The 20,704-nt window shown below is 39.2% G+C and overlaps 1 protein-coding gene across 1 annotated transcript in view; it reads left to right on the forward strand.

Moving 5' to 3' along the window:
- NDUFS8 (NADH:ubiquinone oxidoreductase core subunit S8) overlaps positions 1 to 20,704 on the forward strand; it is a 517,217-nt gene that overhangs the window by 422,057 nt on the left and 74,456 nt on the right. Inside the window, exon 5 of the mRNA XM_044085488.1 lies at positions 4,107 to 4,279. Within this exon, the coding sequence (XP_043941423.1) occupies positions 4,107 to 4,279 (173 nt within the window). The remainder of the gene's footprint in view (positions 1 to 4,106; positions 4,280 to 20,704) is intronic.

The raw sequence follows: 20,704 nt of genomic DNA on the forward strand, positions 1-20,704 counted from the left end.
ATCTCCTGTTTGGTATCTACTTCTCTGAAGTACAGGCTAACACAGAAGGTCTTTGGCTAACAAAGTTCACAGATGACTGTAAACTGGGAGCCATAATCGAAACTCCTAACGATGTGGACATCCTACAAAAGGGCCTCACTGAGACAGATGCCTGGTGTCAAAGCCATTGCCTCAAGCTCATCTCCAAAAAGTGCATTGTCATCCCCTTTGGTAAAAACTCTGTACCCATGAACTACAACATAGGCGGTAGTATACTTAACACCTAAAGTGTGATAACAGACCTTGGGACACAGGTGAACAGTAGTCTCTCCTTTGATAATCACATCACCACAGTAGTCAGGAAATCCTTCTACATGGCACACCTCATCACAAAAGGTTTCTCATCCAGAAAAAAGAGGTCATTGTTCCCCTCTACTCATCACTCATTAGACCCATTATAGAGTACAACACCCCTTTTGGTATGTACCTCACAAGACATCTACAACAACTGGAAAGGCCACAGAAATACCTCACAAAGAGGATTACCAGCCTCAGACAGATGCCGTACGCAGACTGTCTCAAAAAACTCCAGCTTTACTCCGTCGCATATCACCTACTCAGAGGTGATCTCTGCCTAACATACAAAGCTATGTCAAACCCAGAGCTGTTGGACATGTTCCACTTAAAGAAATCCCAATCCCTCTGAGCTACACGCTCTAGGGACCTAAACCTTGTCACCACAATAAACAGAACATGCCTGAGGGATAGATTCCTGTCCCAGAGACTTTCCATACTCTAGAATAAACTACCTATCTATATCAAACAAAGCTCCTCATTAGCACTCTTCAGGAAAAATCTTGATTATTGGATGGGAAATAGGAAATTCACCCTGGGATCACCTCTGTGGCTCTGCTCAACAGTGGCACAGGAAAATAATTTTCTTGGGTGGCAAAAGCCAGGGAACCTTTTTGGCTGGGCTTGTATAGGCCCCAGGGCCGATAGCCTAGTACCTACCTATGAGACTCCCCATACTCTGGAATAGACTGTCCAAACATGTCAGGCAGAGCACCTCAATGGCCCTCTTCAAGAGGAACCTTGATGATTGGATGGGAGATAGGAAATTCACCCCAGGGATCACATCAGTAGCCCTGCTAGACAGGGGTCCAGGAAAGTAAATATTTGTGGGAAGCAATAGCCAGGGAATCGTTCTGGCTAGGCTTGTATAGGCCCTAGGGCCGATAGCCTAGTACCTACCTATGAACTGCTTTATTTGCAGGAAGGTGTTTGCCAAGTGGTTGGGGTGATTTGTGGGCTATTGTATTAGGTATAATTAAATAGTCAATGATTGACATCTTCATATATGTAAGCGCTGAGCCTGCACACTCCTGCATTATGGAGACAAATGAGCCCAACACTAAGATCTCTAAATGACGCAGGTTATATCGTACATTCTTACAGTATCAGATAATGTATCTGTAATTTTCAGTAGCTTAATGTAGGAGAATTGTACTTCACATTCCAAGAAAGTTCTCATTAAACTAGCCTTTTCATGTCCTTTTAATATCAGTTTCTTTATGGGGTACAGTCTAAGGGAGAAAGAGGCTTTCATACCCTAGAAACATCCATCGTCATCTCATGTTCTACTTGACAAGGGAGTATCTGTTCAGGAAGTCAGGAATATTTTTTCTGCAGTGGTCTGGAGAGTCTCACAGTAATTAGCAAACTATATTTGAGTAGATTGCTAAAGGACAGCTTATCATTGTGAAGCTTAACTCCCTTTTGACCAATGTTTGAAGGCTACTCCAGCAGATGTGTAGCTGCTCCCAGTATGTGTCCATTGCAGATGTAAGCATTGTTGTCTCACCTGTTAGGCATTATTGCTTGGACTGTGAGATAGGTCTGCTTTGTTGTCACATCAGTGCTTCAAGACTCTTCTGGAGCTTTGCTTTCCTGTGAAGATTAAAATTTGTATTGCTTTAGATTATTTGCACCACTCACTGCCAAAGACTTAATGTGAGTCCTCCAAGTCTAGCTTTTGATAGTCATGATGTGTGAGCCCCCATGCTTGGGAACTAAATATTTCAAAATGTTACTGACCTATAGATCCCAAAGTGGAAATGCCAGTAGTCAGGGGCCCTTCTTGTAGATGACATGGATTAGTGAGTTCACTTCTTTTGCATGCTTTATGCTTTGGCTTCTTTACATGGTACAGAAAATGTTGTTAAAGCACTGAGATACTGATTTAGTCTCTTCATTTGTTGGTTTGATAAATTCACTTTGTAGAAGCTGTTCTGTTTTTGGTACAGTTAATTATCAAATGACCAACATACTGATTCAGACTTTTCGCTATCAGTCTAACTTTGTATTTTATTTATTTATTGACATTTGTTGACTGGGAAAGTCCACTGGGTCAGAAACCCATTTTCAGTGGAGGCCCGGGGAGAAAAACTCCACAATGAGTAAAATAACATCATCAGATTAGGGTAGATAGGTAGTTACACAATTTTAGAAAGAAAGACTTTAAACTATATAAAAATATATAGACAATTGTCACATCATAGCAAACTTTTTTTACAAATACTGTAGCACCTTCTGTTTAACATAAAGGTGAAGGAAAAGACATTTTGTATGAAAAATATTTAATTCAATTTAAGTACATTGCCTTAAAAACTGAGATATACACTAGCACCCACTGACTGTTTTTTTGTTCACCAGGGAATGAGTTAGGGAGAAATAGGTGGATTGGTCATTAGTGATATGGTATAGCTTTGGATAGAGGGAGTAATATGGAGAAGATTATGGGGATCTGGTATTAAGGGAGCAAGGATATGTGAAGTTAAGATAATAGCTTTTTAGTTAGGATTTAAAAGTATGAAGGTAATCTAACAAAGTAGTAGATGTTAGTAGAGGCACTCCATGATTTAGTTATGGAATAGAAGTATAGGCTTTGTCCTGCTCTTTTGTTTGGTTTTGATATGATCAGCAGTTGTTTGTTTGTGGACCGTAGATTTCTAGAGGGGCACATATGGTTGAAGAGTTGACAGTAGAGCAGGGCATTTCTCTGGGTTATATACTAGCTTGTGAGCTTGAGTTAGTTGGGTGTAACTGAGGTGTTGGGAGAATTCACACCAATTAAGCATTTTGATACCTTGGCAGTGATGGGTATGGTATTGCTAGCTGGAGGCAAAATTTGGAATTTTGTAGTAGTAGCATTGTAGTTTATTAAAGAGGGAAGAGTGAAGGTTTGTGAAGATGGGAGTGCTGTAAAAGAGGGAGGGTCGTAGTAAAGACTTGGCCAACTTGATTTTTATGGGTCCATCCATGTACTTTTGATGCCTGTAGAGTATACCTAGTTTAAAGTGAGTTCTTTTTATAGTGTTAAGAATGTGTTGCTCATAGGAGGGTTTATTTTATAGTTAGTTTGTACTAAGCTGTCAGGGCTACTTGGCACTTTTTATCAAAGATTGTTCACAGTTTGTTAAATTATGACTTTTTATTAAGCGTGTATTTGTGGTATGGACTGATTGTTTTCTTCAGACTTTGAACATTTTATAATGTAGGCTGCAGTTTGTCATGCGGTGTTCAGCAGCTATTTATTGGGGATTCATTTGCTTTTGTAAAAAGTAGTAATTCCTGGTGATTGTTTTTTGAACAAATGGAGAATACTGAAGTGGTGGCAAGTCAAGTTATAAAGGTGCTTGACTGTTAGTTTAATTTGATAGTCTCTGTAGAGTAAACTAAGTAGCCAAACATCCTGTAGCACCACCAACTAAAACTGTTGATGAGGATCTTCAAAATCCTTTGCTGACACTGCTACTTGACAGATGTTTTTGCCCTCAACAGTTGTAACATTACCCATGTTTACCCTCTAGAAAATTGTACAACATAGGCTGCATAGTCAATATTTCTTGTTACTAATATATTTTAATTACAACCTAAACACTAATGTGATTATTTCACCAGTGCTCTGCAGTTAATCTGTTTCTGCTTGTTATCTAGTAATGGTGATTGGTTTTATAGCAAATTAATTTCAGGAGCCAGAGTCATTGTTTTAAATGGATTGATGACTTCTTAAGCTATAATTTCTAATGTTCCTTAACATATATGTTTACTTTATTTGTTTCCAGGTTTAGGCATGACTTTCAGTTACCTACTTCGTGAACCAGCAACAATCAATTATCCATTTGAGAAGGGCCCTCTTAGTCCACGTTTCAGAGGAGAGCATGCTCTCCGTAGGTACCCTTCTGGAGAGGAGCGGTGCATTGCATGCAAGCTCTGTGAAGCCATCTGCCCTGCCCAGGTAAAATCTGCCTTAATGCAAAAAAGCCTTCCTTCCTGTATATTGTTCGATAATCTTTCTTATACCTAATGGTTTATTTTATTTTAATTAGCTTTACAGTGAATACCTGTGCTTTTGATATTTTTTGCTATAGATACCTGTGCATTCATTTTTTTAACAAAACACAATTTTTGAAGTATAAGAAATATAAAGCATATATCTAAATGTGGGGGCTCTACAAGTATTTATGTACACCTAACCCTGGTGCAGAGGTGGCAGAGAACTTGTATCACTCTTAATGTTAAAAATTCAGGATTTTTAGATGGTGTTTGTGAGTTGGGACAAGATGGATATACTCAAGTTGTGTCAGATATCAGCTGATGCTTGACGTACATATGTTGTTCAACCCTCCCGTTTAGTGTAGCTCCAACACTTGTAACAATGCAAATCAACTTACTGTCCATTGTTTACACACACCAGGTTGTAAAAAGATTCCAATTTGCATGTATCTGAATTATTTTTCCCATAGTAGTAGCATCCCAGAAACTGCTATTGTTACTCAAGGATCAGCTGCAGTTTCTTCTTAATTGCTTGTGCATATCTGTAGCTCTACCAAAATCTTAACTAGTACAAGCAACTTATATTCATTTCCTGGGCACCTTTCTGGACTCTGCAATACAAGGTGTTTTTTTATGAAACAACTTAGTGGGAGAGGAAACATCATGATTTTTGAGTATCCAAACATCCGCAAGACATCTGTTCTATAGCCATAATACTTGAGTTGTAATTCCCTGTCTGGATCTTGCCAGCTGGCATGAAACTTTTTTTTAAATCCCTGAATGTTATTCCCTCCCATCAGCCTTCATTTCGCTGCCTGAATATGCCTGTCACACATTATGCATATGGAGTTTAGGCTTTCATTCCAAGTCAAAGGCTGAACATATTGGGTCTTTTTTAATATGTTCCTGAAATTGAAGTGTTTTGCTTTTGGGTTTCTTTATCTTGTCACTCAGACTATTATTATTATAATGGCTGGATATCTAATTTGGCAAAAATATTAGAATGCATTTCCAGCTTGGTTTGGCAAGTGGCAGGATTGGAAGAGACCTTGGGATATGTGTCTTTGGGAGGCTGAAAGGAACATGGCTACCTACAGTATCATGAACTCTGATTGCATTAGGACTTTTAATTCATGCCCTAACCAACTCCTGTCGTGCTGAGTTTTTTTTTTTTTTGAAATCTCTGTGGGCATACAGTGGTGTCATGAAGGAGCCACCCCAGCTACTTAATATGCCCCTCACTTATGCTGGCAGTCTCTTTTTATCATCTCTATGGTATTACTACCAGAGTGTATGTGATCTAGACATGCCCCTGTACATTCACCCCTCTGAAAGAGGCGAGCAGGCTTTGCCTCATTGTTCCTCTTTTTCATTGTTTTCTGTTGTGCCAGTCAGAGCTTTATCATTGATCACCATGAAGCAGATTAACAAAAACAAGTTTGTCTGTGGTTGAAGAGGTTTTTAGAAGAAATGTTGGGCTCTTACGCCTTGTCAGAATCACATTTTTTTAGAAAGTGCAGTACTCTAAAGAATGGCCAGAGTGCTGTTGTTTCTGCTGACTTAAAAACTGGAATTAAGCTCTTGGGTACAGAAGACTTTAGACAGAAAAGTGCTTCTGCTAGTGTGACTTTATGAAGGTTCCCAAGATGTTTTAAAGGTGAATGATGCTTTATAAGTGGTCTGACTGAGATAGAGGCCTCTGGCTTCTCCACTTCAGCTCTTCATTCAGAGGGCAGTGAATTTAGATTTGCAGACTAAAGAATAGGGTCTTAGTGGAGAAGAAAAGATTGCTACAGCAACAAAGCTGAGAATGTGAGATTTTATGAACCTATAACGGTTGCATATTTTTAGTGGGAAAGTGTGCAGTTATCTGAGAAAAGACCAGTTGCTTTATGAATAAAGCGATTTCCTGATTTCCTGTCTCCCTTCTCATCAGCCTTCATTGCGTCCCCATTTATATAGAAACTTTGAAATACTATAGGTTTTAAAATTATCACAATTCTGTTGCAATAGCCTAAAATATGTGGGTTTACCCCACATCCACTGGCCAACTTCCAAGCTCTCCTCTTGTCAGGAGGTGCTGGTCTCACATTGAAAAGGCAGGAGGAGTGCCAAAAGCTTCAGAGCTTTTTTGCCGCTGAAGCAAGTGCTTCTTTGGCAATCTACCTGTCAACTGGCTGTGATCTTCACGTCGGCCAGATAAGTCCTAGTTGGGAAGGCCTTCCTTTGAAATTGAAGATTTATGTGAAAAATAACTCTTTACTTCTGAAGAATTTTGTGTTTGTGTTTTGGAAATAAAGATGTTCTTCATTACAGTAGCCTATTAATAGTGTCCTTTCAAGGACACAGCACCCAGCCAGCTTGCCAAAGCTTTAACTCCCCAGTCTTTCACTTACTCTGTCTGTTGATAACCTGTATTCTTTTTGGAGGGGAAGTATACCAGCAACCAGAGTGAGGTAAATCTTCATAATTTTAGAATTTTACTGACCCTTAAAGGAGAAGCATCTCTTTGGATCCAGTGGATCAGAAGTCAGTCAGAAGTTTTTTTTTCTCTAATAGATAGGACTCCTTTGGGGGACTCCTTCCTCCCATAAATATTTTTATTAAAATTTGTGGCAGAAGAGTAGCTAGTTCAAGTGCCAAACAACCAAAGAAAAGGTCAGAAAGACCAAATATTTTGAAACAATGACAATGATTCCACGTAGGTTTATTCTTTAAAACAAGACTTAGCGCCTCGGCTAACACAGCCTTCAATGAGTACAAAATAATAATACAAAACCACTCCCTTATATACCTTAAAAATCAATTAATCAATCAATTAATCAATATAACATTTAAAGAGACTCCATTTCATAAATAGAGAAAAAGAAAAAAACATAATTATACAAAGCATAAATTACAATAAATATTTCCAATTAATTTCCATATTTAAACCATTCGGTGATAATGTATTATATTTTAATATAAAGATAGACTCTTTATACAATAACATATTTTTTAGTAGCTTATAATCACCTTTTTTAACAAAAATCTGCTCTAAAATGGTTGCCTGTAATAAATTTGCATTACTATTATGAAATTCTAAGAAATGTGATGCAACTGAATTTTCTATAACCCCCTTCCTAATATCAGGAACATGTTCCTGCAATCTAACCCTAAATTTTCTCTTAGTTTCTCCAATGTAAAAAAGATTACATGAACATTTAAGACAATAAATAACCCCTTCAGTATAGCAAGAAAACAATTTGATTGGTACAAATATTTTATTATTTATTTTATCAAATGTTAATTTTATCAAAGGGCACACGTTACAAGTATAACAAGGTACAGTGCCAAAAGTATTTAGTGCAAGTTTCAGCTTGTCAGTAGGGCATATATAATATGCTCTCACTACCATATCACATAAACTTTGACCCCTTTTAAAAGCAATTTTAGGATTAGCAGGAAGTAATTTACCCAGAACTCTATCAGTTTTTAAAAATTTCCAATAGTATCTCACTATGTTCCAGATCTTGTTACTCAATAAATTATATGTGGTGACAAAATAGATATCATCTATTTGTACTTTATTATATTTTTTAGGTATATTAGTCTGGTTAGTATGACCCTCTATGGTTGTAATAAACTTATTTATAGAATCCATCAGGCATTGAATTGAATAGCCTCTATGTAAAAAAATGTCAACAAGTTTACAGATCTGTTTTACTAAATCTTGATAGTCATTACATAACCTAGACAGCCTGACAATTTCTCCATAAGGTAAGGATTCAGTAGTATGAGGAGGATGACTAGTTCCAAACAAATATTGATTCCCATCGATAAATTTTTGATGAACCGAAGTGAATATCGGTTCATCTACTTTGCCCACTAAGGTGATATCTAAAAAATTGACTTTTGGCCCTACTTGCAAGCCATCAAATTTAATATCACATTTATTATTATTAAGTTCAAGTACAAAATTAGATACTAAGTCAACGCCTCCCTGACACAAAAAAATTAAGTCATCAATATATCTGAAATATAACAACACATGATTCTGTACAAAATTATTAGTATAAATATAATCTAATTCAAATTTTGCCATGAAAATATTTGCATACATGGGGGCAAAAGGCGCCCCCATGGCAGTACCCTTAATTTGATGGTAAATATTTTCATTAAAACTAAAAAAATTATTAAACAAACAAACAAAACTCAGTTAAATCCAAAACATAATGAGAAACAGGGCTATCACCTAAGAAATAATGTAAAGCTCGAATACCATCTCGATGATTAATATTAGTATACAAACTCACCACATCTAAACAGATCTAGAACATATCTTGACTCCAATGCACATGTGAAATTTTCTGAATAAAATCATAAGAGTTCTGAATATATGAATCCAATTTTTGTACATATGGCAATAAGTATTTGTGTATAACTTATCCTGCATTATGTAAAAAATAGTTGGTAGCCGCAATAATAGGGCGACCAGGAGGATTATAAAGACTCTTATGCAGTTTGGGAAGACAATAAAAAGTAGCTAATGAACAATTATCTATATTAAATTTAGTGTCTAAGGCTTTTTTATCAAAATAGCCCAAACGAACACCTTTTTCCATCAAAATAGCAAATAAAGCTATTGATTTCATATAATCCTTGTGAGCACAGATCTGATACGTAGAACTATCCTTCAAATGTTTCATACACATATCATAATACTGAGTATAGTGTAACAACACAATCTTATTTCCCTTATCAGAAGGTTTAATAATCAAATCATTCCTATTCATAAGATTCTTCAGTGCAAGCCATTCACACTTTGTCATATTAAAGGAACAAGAACTTTTTTCAAAAGAATTTACCAAGTGTTGTAAAGAAAACTGTAACATTTCAGAAAATTGAATAATAGTATTATTTGTGTATGGAGGAATAAATTTACTCTGATGCTTAATACCATCTGTATCCAAAAGAGTATAAGCATTTGTTATTTGAGAATCAAACTCATCAGAAATACAAGAAAAAAAGCTATCGTTGCTAACATCACTTTCCAAACTGCATTCTTCATTATAATTATACCTACAGCCATAATGCTGAGAAAAATAAAATTTCAAATGTAACTTCCTGATAAATCTAAATATCTCTTGTTGTGTAACATAATTTCTTGGAACAACTGTAGGGACAAATTTCAACCTCAACTTTAAAACAGAAAGTTCCGTTTCTGTTAATAAAAGTCCAGACAAATTAACAGCATTAGAAACATGAGAAGGAGAAATGAAGCGACCATTAGTTCCATCTTGTACGTTTGGAAGTTTGTTTAAATTGTACTTCACCCGGTGGAGAGCAGCTATTAATTCCTTTTTTCTTACTGCCTCGTTGGTTACTCTCTGCACGGGTTTGAAAACGCTGTTTATGTGCCTGTGGATTTTGAGCCTCCGGTAATGGTGGAAACTCTAAACACTCTCTTTCGGAATCAGTAGTAAAACCTCCTCCATCAGAGGAAGCAAAAGAAACGGACAGCTGTTTCTTATTTCGTTTATTATTCTTTTTCATTGATGTAGAACGTAAATTAGTGTTCCACAAGAAAGCCATACATTATTATAATCCCGAATGTCTCTCTTGATTTTAGTAGATTTAAAATCTACCTGTTCATTTTCAAATTTGTTTAGTTTCTCTTTCAAGTTCTTAAAGATGTCACCCACTTTCTGTTCACCTATGTCGGCAAGTAAGTCTGTATGCATTTCTTGAAGCTTACTTTGTAATTTAATTTGGAGCAAACGCTCTCTCTCTATCAATATATTCAGCCATTTCATAGCACAAGAATGAGCTGCAGCAACCCATCTATCTTTAAATACATTATCAACAGGATCCGTAGGATCAAATGGTGTTGCTGGATTCTTAAATGCTCTAAGCCCCCTCGGGGCAATGTCAAGTTCAGTGTATCTATTTAAGCCCAACAGATTAAAGTGACATCGCGTCTCACGAAAAATAAGCTTTTCAAACTCATTTACAGCATCTTGAATTTTCTTAGGAAACGTACCTGAAATGGAGCTTCCCAAATCTCCAAAAGGATTCAGAAATTTCTGTTGTCTCTCTTCCATAAAGCGAAAATTGCCATGAGCTGGTCTAAAGCTATTTTCACCCCCTGTCGTACCAGAAACAACAGGTAAAATAGTAGTAACCACAGCAGCGGATGAAACCAACGGAAGAGCTGTTACAGCGGGTGAAGTAACACAAGCAGCATTCGCTGACCCATTAAATCCAAAAACAGTCGAAGAAGTCACAATAGGTGCACCTGAAGCACCCAGCACCAAAAATTGATCCAAAGTCTTTTGCACAGAATTACCCGATGCACCTTGAATTCCCAAACAACCAGGAACCGGAGGGGTAACAGTACCAATAAGAGCAGAACTGGAGTCGTCACGAAAAACTCCAGGGAGTTCTAACATGGAATCCATAACGAACCAAAATACCAAACAACCAAAGAAAAGGTCAGAAAGACCAAATATTTTGAAACAACGACAATGATTCCACGTAGGTTTATTCTTTGAAACAAGACTTAGCGCCTCGGCTAACACAGCCTTCAATGAGTACAAAATAATAATATAAAACCACTCCCTTATATACCTTAAAAATCAATTAATCAATCAATTAATCAATATAACATTTAAAGAGACTCCATTTCATAAATAGAGAAAAAGAAAAAAACATAATTATACAAAGCATAAATTACAATAAATATTTCCAATTAATTTCCATATTTAAACCATTCGGTGATAATGTATTATATTTTAATATAAAGATAAGGGAGTGGTTTTGTATTATTATTTTGTACTCATTGAAGGCTGTGTTAGCCGAGGCGCTAGCTATTTCAAGTGACCTGGGACGGTACTATAAACCAGCACCCACCACCTCAGCTCTTCAAATGAAGAGCCAAAAAAAAAAGCACTTGACCATCTTTTTACACAGTCACTCCCCTTCCCTTCCCCCAGCTGTTCATTGAAGAGTGGAAAAAAATGGATGTTTTCGCTACTGGTACCCAGCTAGGTGGCCAGATGCAAAACATACCCCCCTTCCTCCTGCCCAACCATTCAGGCCCTGTTTTTGTGCCCTGACCCACAACCCTCTTGCACTTGCAGTCATACCTGAGCACTGTAGTGCTGCATGTCTGGTCTAAACTTTAACAGCTGTTGGCTACATTACTAGCAACAATTTGCTAAAGTTTATAACAGGGATTTTTTCCCTAAAACCTGAGCACCATAGTACTCCATGCAGACAGAGTGTAAACCATAGCAACTATTTGCTACAACTGTAGCTAACAGTTGCTGCAGTTAATGCCCTACCTGCACGTATTGCTATAGTGCTGAGGTTTTAGTTTAAAAAAATTCTTGCTTATAAACCGTAGCAAACTGCTGGCTACAGATGTAGCCGAGAGTTGCTACAGTTTATACCCTGCCTGCACAGAGCGCTACAGCACTCAGGTTTTAGTTTTAAAAAAAAATAAGACTTTTTTTTTTTTTTCTTTTTTTTTACTTTTACACTGTAAGCAGCAAGCAGTTGCCACAGTTTAGGCTACACATGGAGTGCTCCAGCACTCCACTTTAACTGCAAACACAAAAGCCAGTATTGCATTACAGATCAGTAGCAGACTGTGCAGATCCTGGGCATACCCTCATGAGTGGAAACTCAGTACAGGCATGTTCCAGGACTTAATCCAGATGTGGGAGACCTCAGTAGATTTCTTTGCCTCCTTACAGAACAGACAACTAATAAATTCTGTTTGAGATATCCTTACAGCATGCATGGAGTACAGATTCTGTCATTCTCTTGGTTAGAAATGTTCATGTTTGATTGACCACCCTTTAAAGTGATTTCTAAGGTACTTCTAAAGATTCAATAAGAATTACCAAAAGTCATTGTGGTGACTCCTTTTTGGCCCAGGCAAAATTAGTTTACCCTTATTATAGAATTGGCCAAGGGGCAATTAACCACAAGCTTCGTCACAAGGGAAATCTGATACACCTCAAAATAATTAACTACAACTCACAGCCTGAATGATTCAGTTTTAATACCTTTTAGACACCTTTTTCACGAAGCCTTTTAGCAGGTTCTAAAGATGTCGAGAAACCCTGCTACTAGAAAGTCTTATGTTGGCATATAGAGGAGATTTTCTAGCTAATGCCTTGCCGATCGTAGGGGTCCTGAAAGAGAAGTAGCACATCCAGTTCTCAAATATTTGTATGAGCTACTTAAAGATGACATGTCTTGTTGCTTCCATCAAGGTGCATCTTGCAAACATTTCCGCTTGTTTGCCTATGGATCCCCTCTTTCTTCTAGCTCTGTGGTCAAATAGTTTCTGAAGAGAGTGTTGCACTCAAGACCCCTTCACAAGCAAATTCCTCCTCTTTGGGATAAATTTTGTTCTAGAAAAACTGACCTTAACTCTCTTTGAATTATCCTCCCTGGTTGACTTGCAGTTCATTAATTGTCAGAATATTTAAAAACAATTTTCCATCTGTAAGATGAGTGTTACTCTTGCAAGCTCTCATGGTGGGTAAACAGTATCTGTTTTTTTTAACAGGGATAGGATTGCATTACTCACTAATCCTTCATTAGTGCCTGCAGTTGTTTGTTTGTTTATTTATCTTGAATCAAGCGATTAGTTTCCCCAATGTTCTTCATCTCACATTGCTGTAGTCCTTACATATGGGTAGTCCGCTGTCCTCGGTCGGCCCGAATACCAAAGTATTAGGCTGACGTTGGTCATGGGCGCTCAGATCTGACATCAGAGCGTCAGGGTATAAAAGCGCATGACCGACGTCATATCCTCAGTCTTTTTTGCCGCATGGTCCGATGCAGAAGCAGCGTTTGCAAGTGCCGTTCGGCGTTCTGAAATTTTCGTATTCTGAGTTTCAGACCGAAACCAAGTTGGGCTAAGTACCCCGTTGGGGAATATTTTTGTTTTTTCTTGCCTCAGTTAATTCCGGATGTCAGAAAAAGTGAATAATTGTATTTCTTGTGGAAAACAGATACCGCATAGGGATTACCACTCTCTTTGTATTCCTTGTTTGGGTCCTGAGCACAACGTAGTCGGGTGTCGCTTTTGTGCTAGGTTTAATAAGCGCACCATTAAACGTAGGTTAGATTGCGCTAGGCTTGTCTTCGGTAAGCGGTGTAATTATAATATGCCGTCGGATCCTCCGATGCCCGCTACCGCGAAGAAGCGCAAAGACAAATCTTTAAAGTCCAGGCAGGATGAGTCGTCCGTTCCGGACGCCGGTTCTTTAGAAACTACGGTGGAATCTGTGGATCCAGCCGAGGTTTCAGTTGAGTCTCAGGGGGAGGCTTTGATTTTACAAGATGTGGCCTCTCAGGAGTCAGGTCAGGCTGAGGGGGCCTCTCAGGTTGCTGTTCTCCCTTCCTTGCCTAAGGTGGTTAGGCCTTCTCCTTCTGTCTCTAAGGCTCCTTCCAAAGGCAGGCCTGGTTTGCCTTCCACGGGTGTCAGTCCTAGTTCTGCAGGTTCTGTGCCTAAAAAACACATGCTTAAAATGGCAGAAGATTTAATTTCTTTAATCAGAGGTTCTATGCCCCCTCCTGATAAGAGGCCTAGGGTGGAGCCAGAGGTGGAAAGTTTGGAGCAGGCTTCAGATTACTCAGAGTCTTCGGCTGAAGACATTCAGGATTTTCCTCCTTATTCTGATTCAGACGCAGAGGATTCCACTCCTTCTGCTTCTCCTCCAGAGGATTTTTCTTTTTCAGAAACCCTGCATTCTATGAGGGAACATTTTAAATGGGAAGGTCAGGATTTCTCAGATTCACGAAAGAGGCTTAGGGAATTTTGTTTTACCACAACATAGGCCCTTGGCTATACCTCCTGTTTTGGATGTTGTTCAAGACGTTTTCTCCGAGGCTTCCCTTAATCCAGACTCTCTGCCTCCTGCGCCAGTTAAGCCAGACAGGTATTATAGAGTGCCTGAGGCTCATAAATGTCTGTATAAGAGTCCAAGGGCTGACCCAGAAACTATTAGCCAGGGACCTAAGGGTGTCAGGGCTTCTGTAGTAAAGAATCCAGTTCCTATAGATAAAGATGCTAGAGCTTTGGATAGATGGGGTAAGAAAGTGTATACCTCTTCCACTTTAGCAATGAGGGCTTTGAATTGCCAGTTTCATATGTTGAAGTATCAGAATTTTCTCCTTACTCAACTAAAATCAAAAGTGGACGCTTTGGCAGAGGGCATAGAGTGTAAAGAATTACAGGATTTGGTACATGCCTCTGAACAGGTGGGTAAGCATTCTTTGCAGTGTGGTTTCGATGCTTTACAGGCTTCTTCCAGGGTGGCTGCCACTGGTTCTGTTATTCGCAGGCACGCCTGGCTTAAGGATCAGAATTTGTCAGAGCATGTTAAAACTAGAATTTTGGATGCTCCTTTGCAGTCTGAAGTTTTGTTTGGTTCTCCTGTGGAGTCTGTCTTGAAGAAAATGGAAGACAAGGCTAAGTCTTTGCAGACTGTTAAAGATTTTTTGCAGCCTCCTAAGTTTAGCAGGAATTGGCCTACTAAGGGATGGGCTTATCCTTCTTCTGATTTACAGTCTAGGGGTAGATTTAGACGTGGTAGGGGCAGAGCTCAGAGTTCTTTCAGGCCTAGAACATGGAGTTCCCCTGCACAATCTACAGGTGAGGGCAGGGGCCAGTCCTTTCGTAAACAGGCCCAATGACCTGCATCTTCAGCTGCCAGATTCTTCCTGTCTGGCAGCTCCTTTGGGAGGAAAGTTGGCACTCTTCAAGCAAAACTGGCTTTTAATCACCCAGGACAAATGGGTGTTGGACATTATAGACCGAGGCTACAAGTTTTATTTCCATACATTGCCTCCTTTCAAAGGCATGCCAGACGCCTCCTCAGCAAAGGGTAGAGGCTCACAAGCAGATTTCTTTACTTCTTCAAATGGGGGCTATACAGCAGGTCCCTCTGTCAGAAGTGGGCCTAGGATTTTATTCTCGCCTGTTTCTGGTACCAAAGAAAGGAAACACTTGGAGGCCAATTTTGGATTTATCTATCCTCAACACATACCTGGACATTCCAAAATTCAAAATGTTGACGTTGCAACAACTTCTACCTCTGTTGGGCAAAGATCACTGGATGGTAACTCTGGATCTCAAAGAGGCTTATCTTCATGTTCCTATCAGGCCCAGTTGCAGGAGATACCCGCGCTGGCTGGGACTTTACATTATCAGTTCTCTGCATTGCGCTTTGGCTTATCTAATGCACCCAGGGTGTTCACAAAGGTTCTGGCTCCAGTGATAGCCTTCTTACGGTTAAGAGGAATACAAATTTATCCTTATTTGGACGATTGCCTGATTCTTGCTCAAGACAAGTACTTAACTTCTTCATCATCTACAGTATGTGATGGCAGTATTAAGGTGCCTAGGGTATTCTGTGAACGAAACAAAGTCCAGTCTAGTACCCTCTCAGGAAATGTGCTTTCTGGGTGTGAGACTGAATACAGCTTCCCAGATGTCCCAGTCTAGTTCCCTCTCAGGACATTGTGATTTTTTATGAAACAACTTAGTGGGAGAGGAAACATCATGATTTTTGAGTATCCAAACATCCGCAAGACATCTGTTCTATAGCCATAATACTTGAGTTGTAATTCCCTGTCTGGATCTTGCCAGCTGGCATGAAACTTTTTTTTTAATCCCTGAATGTTATTCCCTCCCATCAGCCTTCATTTCGCTGCCTGAATATGCCTGTCACACATTATGCATATGGAGTTTAGGCTTTCATTCCAAGTCAAAGGCTGAACATATTGGGTCTTTTTTAATATGTTCCTGAAATTGAAGTGTTTTGCTTTTGGGTTTCTTTATCTTGTCATTCATATAATGGCTGGATATCTAATTTGGCAAAAATATTAGAATGCATTTCCAGCTTGGTTTGGCAAGTGGCAGGATTGGAAGAGACCTTGGGATATGTGTCTTTGGGAGGCTGAAAGGAACATGGCTACCTACAGTATCATGAACTCTGATTGCATTAGGACTTTTAATTCATGCCCTAACCAACTCCTGTCGTGCTGAGTTTTTTTTTTTTTTTTTTGAAATCTCTGTGGGCATGCAGTGGTGTCATGAAGGAGCCACCCCAGCTACTTAATATGCCCCTCACTTATGCTGGCAGTCTCTTTTTATCATCTCTGTGGTATTACTACCAGAGTGTATGTGATCTAGACATGCCCCTGTACATTCACCCCTCTGAAAGAGGCGAGCAGGCTTTGCCTCATTGTTCCTCTTTTTCATTGTTTTCTGTTGTGCCAGTCAGAGCTTTATCATTGAGCACCATGAAGCAGATTAAAAAAAACAAAACAAGTTTGTCTGTAGTTGAAGAGGTTTTTAGAAGAAATGTTGGGCTCTTACGCCTTGTCAGAATCACAACATTTTTTTAGAAAGTGCAGTACTCTAAAGAATGGCCAGAGTGCTGTTGTTTCTGCTGACTTAAAAACTGGAATTAAGCTCTTGGGTACAGAAGACTTTAGACAGAAAAGTGCTTCTGCTAGTGTGACTTTATGAAGGTTCCCAAGATGTTTTAAAGGTCAATGATGCTTTATAAGTGGTCTGACTGAGATAGAAGCCTCTGGCTTCTCCACTTCAGCTCTTCATTCAGAGGGCAGTGAATTTAGATTTGCAGACTAAAGAATAGGGTCTTAGTGGAGAAGAAAAGATTGCTACAGCAACAAAGCTGAGAATGTGTGATTTTATGAACCTATAAAGGTTGCATATTTTTAGAGGGAAAGTGTGCAGTTATCTGAGAAAAGACCAGTTGCTTTATGAATAAAGCGATTTCCTGATTTCCTGTCTCCCTTCTCATCAGCCTTCATTGCGTCCTCATTTACATAGAAACTTTGAAATACTATAGGTTTTAAAATTATCACAATTCTGTTGCAATAGCCTAAAATATGTGGGTTTACCCCACATCCACTGGCCAACTTCCAAGCTCTCCTCTTGTCAGGAGGTGCTGGTCTCACATTGAAAAGGCAGGAGGAGTGCCAAAAGCTTCAGAGCTTTTTTGCCGCTGAAGCAAGTGCTTCTTTGGCAATCTACCTGTCAACTAGCTGTGATCTTCACGTCGGCCAGATAAGTCCTAGTTGGGAAGGCCTTCCTTTGAAATTGAAGATTTATGTGAAAAATAACTCTTTACATCTGAAGAATTTTGTGTTTGTGTTTTGGAAATAAAGATGTTCTTCATTACAGTAGCCTATTAGTAGTGTCCTTTCAAGGACACAGCACCCAGCCAGCTTGCCAAAGCTTCAACTCCCCAGTCTTTCAGTCACTCTGTCTGTTGATAGGCTGTATTCTTTTTGGAGGGGAAGTATACCAGCAACCAGAGGGAGGTAAATCTTCATAATTTTAGAATTTTACTGACCCTTAAAGGAGAAGCATCTCTTTGGATACAGTGGATCAGAAGTCAGTCAGAAGTTTTTTTCTCTAATAGATAGGACTCCTTTGGGGGACTCCTTCCTCCCATAAATATTTTTATTAAAATTTGTGGCAGAAGAGTAGCTAGTTCAGGTGACCTGGGACGGTATTATAAACCAGCACCCACCACCTCAGCTCTTCAAATGAAGAGCCAAAAAAAAAAGCACTTGACCATCTTTTTACACAGTCACTCCCCCTCCCTTCCCCCAGCTGTTCATTGAAGAGTGGAAAAAAATGGATGTTTTCGCTACTGGTACCCAGCTAGGTGGCCATATGCAAAACATGCCCCCCCTTCCTCCTGCCCAGCCATTCAGGCCCTGTTTTTGTGCCCTGACCCCAACCCTCTTGCACTTGCAGTCATACCTGAGCACTGTAGTGCTGCATGTCTGGTCTAAACTTTAACAGCTGTTGGCTACATTACTAGCAACAATTTGCTAAAGTTTATAACAGGGATTTTTTCCCTAAAACTTGAGCACCATAGTACTCCGTGCAGACAGAGTGTAAACCATAGCAACTATTTGCTACAACTGTAGGTAACAGTTGCTGCAGTTTATGCCCTACCTGCACGTATTGCTACAGTGCTGAAGTTTTAGTTTAAAAAAATTCTTGCTTATAAACCATAGCAAACTGCTGGCTACAGATGTAGCCGAGAGTTGCTACAGTTTATACCCTGCCTGCACAGAGCGCTACAGCACTCTGGTTTTAGTTTAAAAAAAAAATAAGACATTTTATTTTTTTTTTTACTTTTACACTGTAAGCAGCAAGCAGTTGCCACAGTTTAGGCTACACATGGAGTGCTCCAGCACTCCACTTTAACTGCAAATGCAAAAGCCAGTATTGCATTACAGATCAGTAGCAGACTGTGCAGATCCTGGGCATACCCTCATGAGTGGAAACTCAGTACAGGCATGTTCCAGGACTTAATCAAGATGTGGGAGACCTCAGTAGATTTCTTTGCCTCCTTACAGAACAGACAACTAATAAATTCTGTTTGAGATATCCTTACAGCATGCATGGAGTACAGATTCTGTCATTCTCTTGGTTAGAAATGTTCATGTTTGATTGACCACCCTTTAAAGTGATTTCTAAGGTGCTTCTAAAGATTCAATAAGAATTCCCAAAAGTCATTGTGGTGACTCCTTTTTGGCCCAGGCAAAATTAGTTTACCCTTATTATAGAGTTGGCCAAGGGGCAATTAACCACAAGCTTCATCACAAGGGAAATCTGATACACCTCAAAATAATTAACTACAACTCGCAGCCTGAATGATTCAGTTTTAATACCTTTTAGACACCTTTTTCACGAGGCCTTTTAGCAGGTTCTAAAGATGTCGAGAAACCCTGCTACTAGAAAGTCTTATGTTGGCATATGGAGGAGATTTTCTAGCTAATGCCTTGCCAATCGTAGGGGTCCTGAAAGAGAAGTAGCACCTCCAGTTCTCAAATATTTGTATGAGCTGCTTAAAGATGACATGTCTTGTTGCTTCCATCAAGGTGCATCTTGCAAACATCTCCGCTTGTTTGCCTATGGATCCCCTCTTTCTTCTAGCTCTGTGGTCAAATAGTTTCTGAAGAGAGTGTTGCACTCAAGACCCCTTCACAAGCAAATTCCTCCTCTTTGGGATAAATTTTGTTCTAGAAAAACTGACCTTAACTCTCTTTGAATCATCCTCCCTGGTTGACTTGCAGTTCATTAATTGTCAGAATATTTAAAAACAATTTTCCATCTGCAAGATGAGTGTTACTCTTGCAAGCTCTCATGGTGGGTGAACAATATCTGTTTTTTTAACAGGGATAGGATTGCATTACTCACTAATCCTTCATTAGTGCCTGCAGTTGTTTGTTTATTTATCTTGAATCAAGCGATTAGTTTCCCTGTTTTCTTCCCAGAGCCAAAAAGCAGGGGAGAACAGATTTAACATACATTGGATGTGCACTTTCTTTTGAAAGGCTAACCAGCTGTTTGTTTCTTGTGCTGGGACTAAGAAAAGCCAAACCATGTCTAAACAGACTATGTCCAGATGGTTATCCTCTGCTATTGATTTTTCCTATTCCTACCATGATGTAACTATTCCAAGCAAAGTTAAGATGCATTCTGCCAGGTCCTTGCCCTCTTCAAGGGCATACTAGAAAGCAGACTTGAAGTATTCTAGATGCAGCAGTCTGGGCCTTTGTTTGTGCCTTCATAAAACAGTGCAAACTGGATCCTTCTCTAGGTCCAGGACAGTCTTTGGTCATTCACCAGGTGCCTTTGGACCTTTAGCAAAAATAAAAACCCCAGCTTAAATGTGGTTGTACCTTTAAAACCTGCTTTGAACGCTTGCAGGTTTTCTTATCAGAGTTAATTGATTTGACTGCCCTGTTGGTTGTTGGATACTTAAATTAGGATGACTTTTTTGTTGGAGTAGATCTGAAGAAGCACAGTTTGTGTGAAAGTGCTTATCTCTCTTTTTTTATGTCTCCATTTTATATTTTTATCTGTTTACTGTATTAAAAGTATATATTTTTAGCCGTGGTGATCAACTTGATTATTTTTCGATCACTTTTGTATCTTCCTTCTCAGCTTACCTATGGAACAGCAACCAGTCTCCTCAGTACTGCCTTCCCCAGCACAGAAGAAGAAGAGATTTGTAACATGTTCCTGGCTCCTTTGCTATCTCAGCTGCAGCTGAAGAGATTTTGTTGTGATTAGTCGTCGTTCCTCAGACCACCCTTCTTCCTCCATCCTTTTGGTGTAGCATTTGAAGATACCAAGGACCTGTGATAGCCATATCCTCTGCAGCTGTAGGGAAGCCTAGTGTGGGCTAGGGAAGGACATCTTTGTCACTAACTGGGGAAGAGGTGTAGGTGAAGAGTCTTTATTTGGATGGAATGAAAATGTGAAAGCTGAGAACCCTTCACCTAAGGGGTCTGCAAGATTGGAGGACACTGTGCTTAGTAAAAG

Source organism: Protopterus annectens, chromosome 10.part0 (assembly GCF_019279795.1).
Source record: "Protopterus annectens isolate FY-2018-M chromosome 10.part0, PAN1.0, whole genome shotgun sequence".
NCBI lineage: Eukaryota > Metazoa > Chordata > Ceratodontiformes > Protopteridae > Protopterus > Protopterus annectens.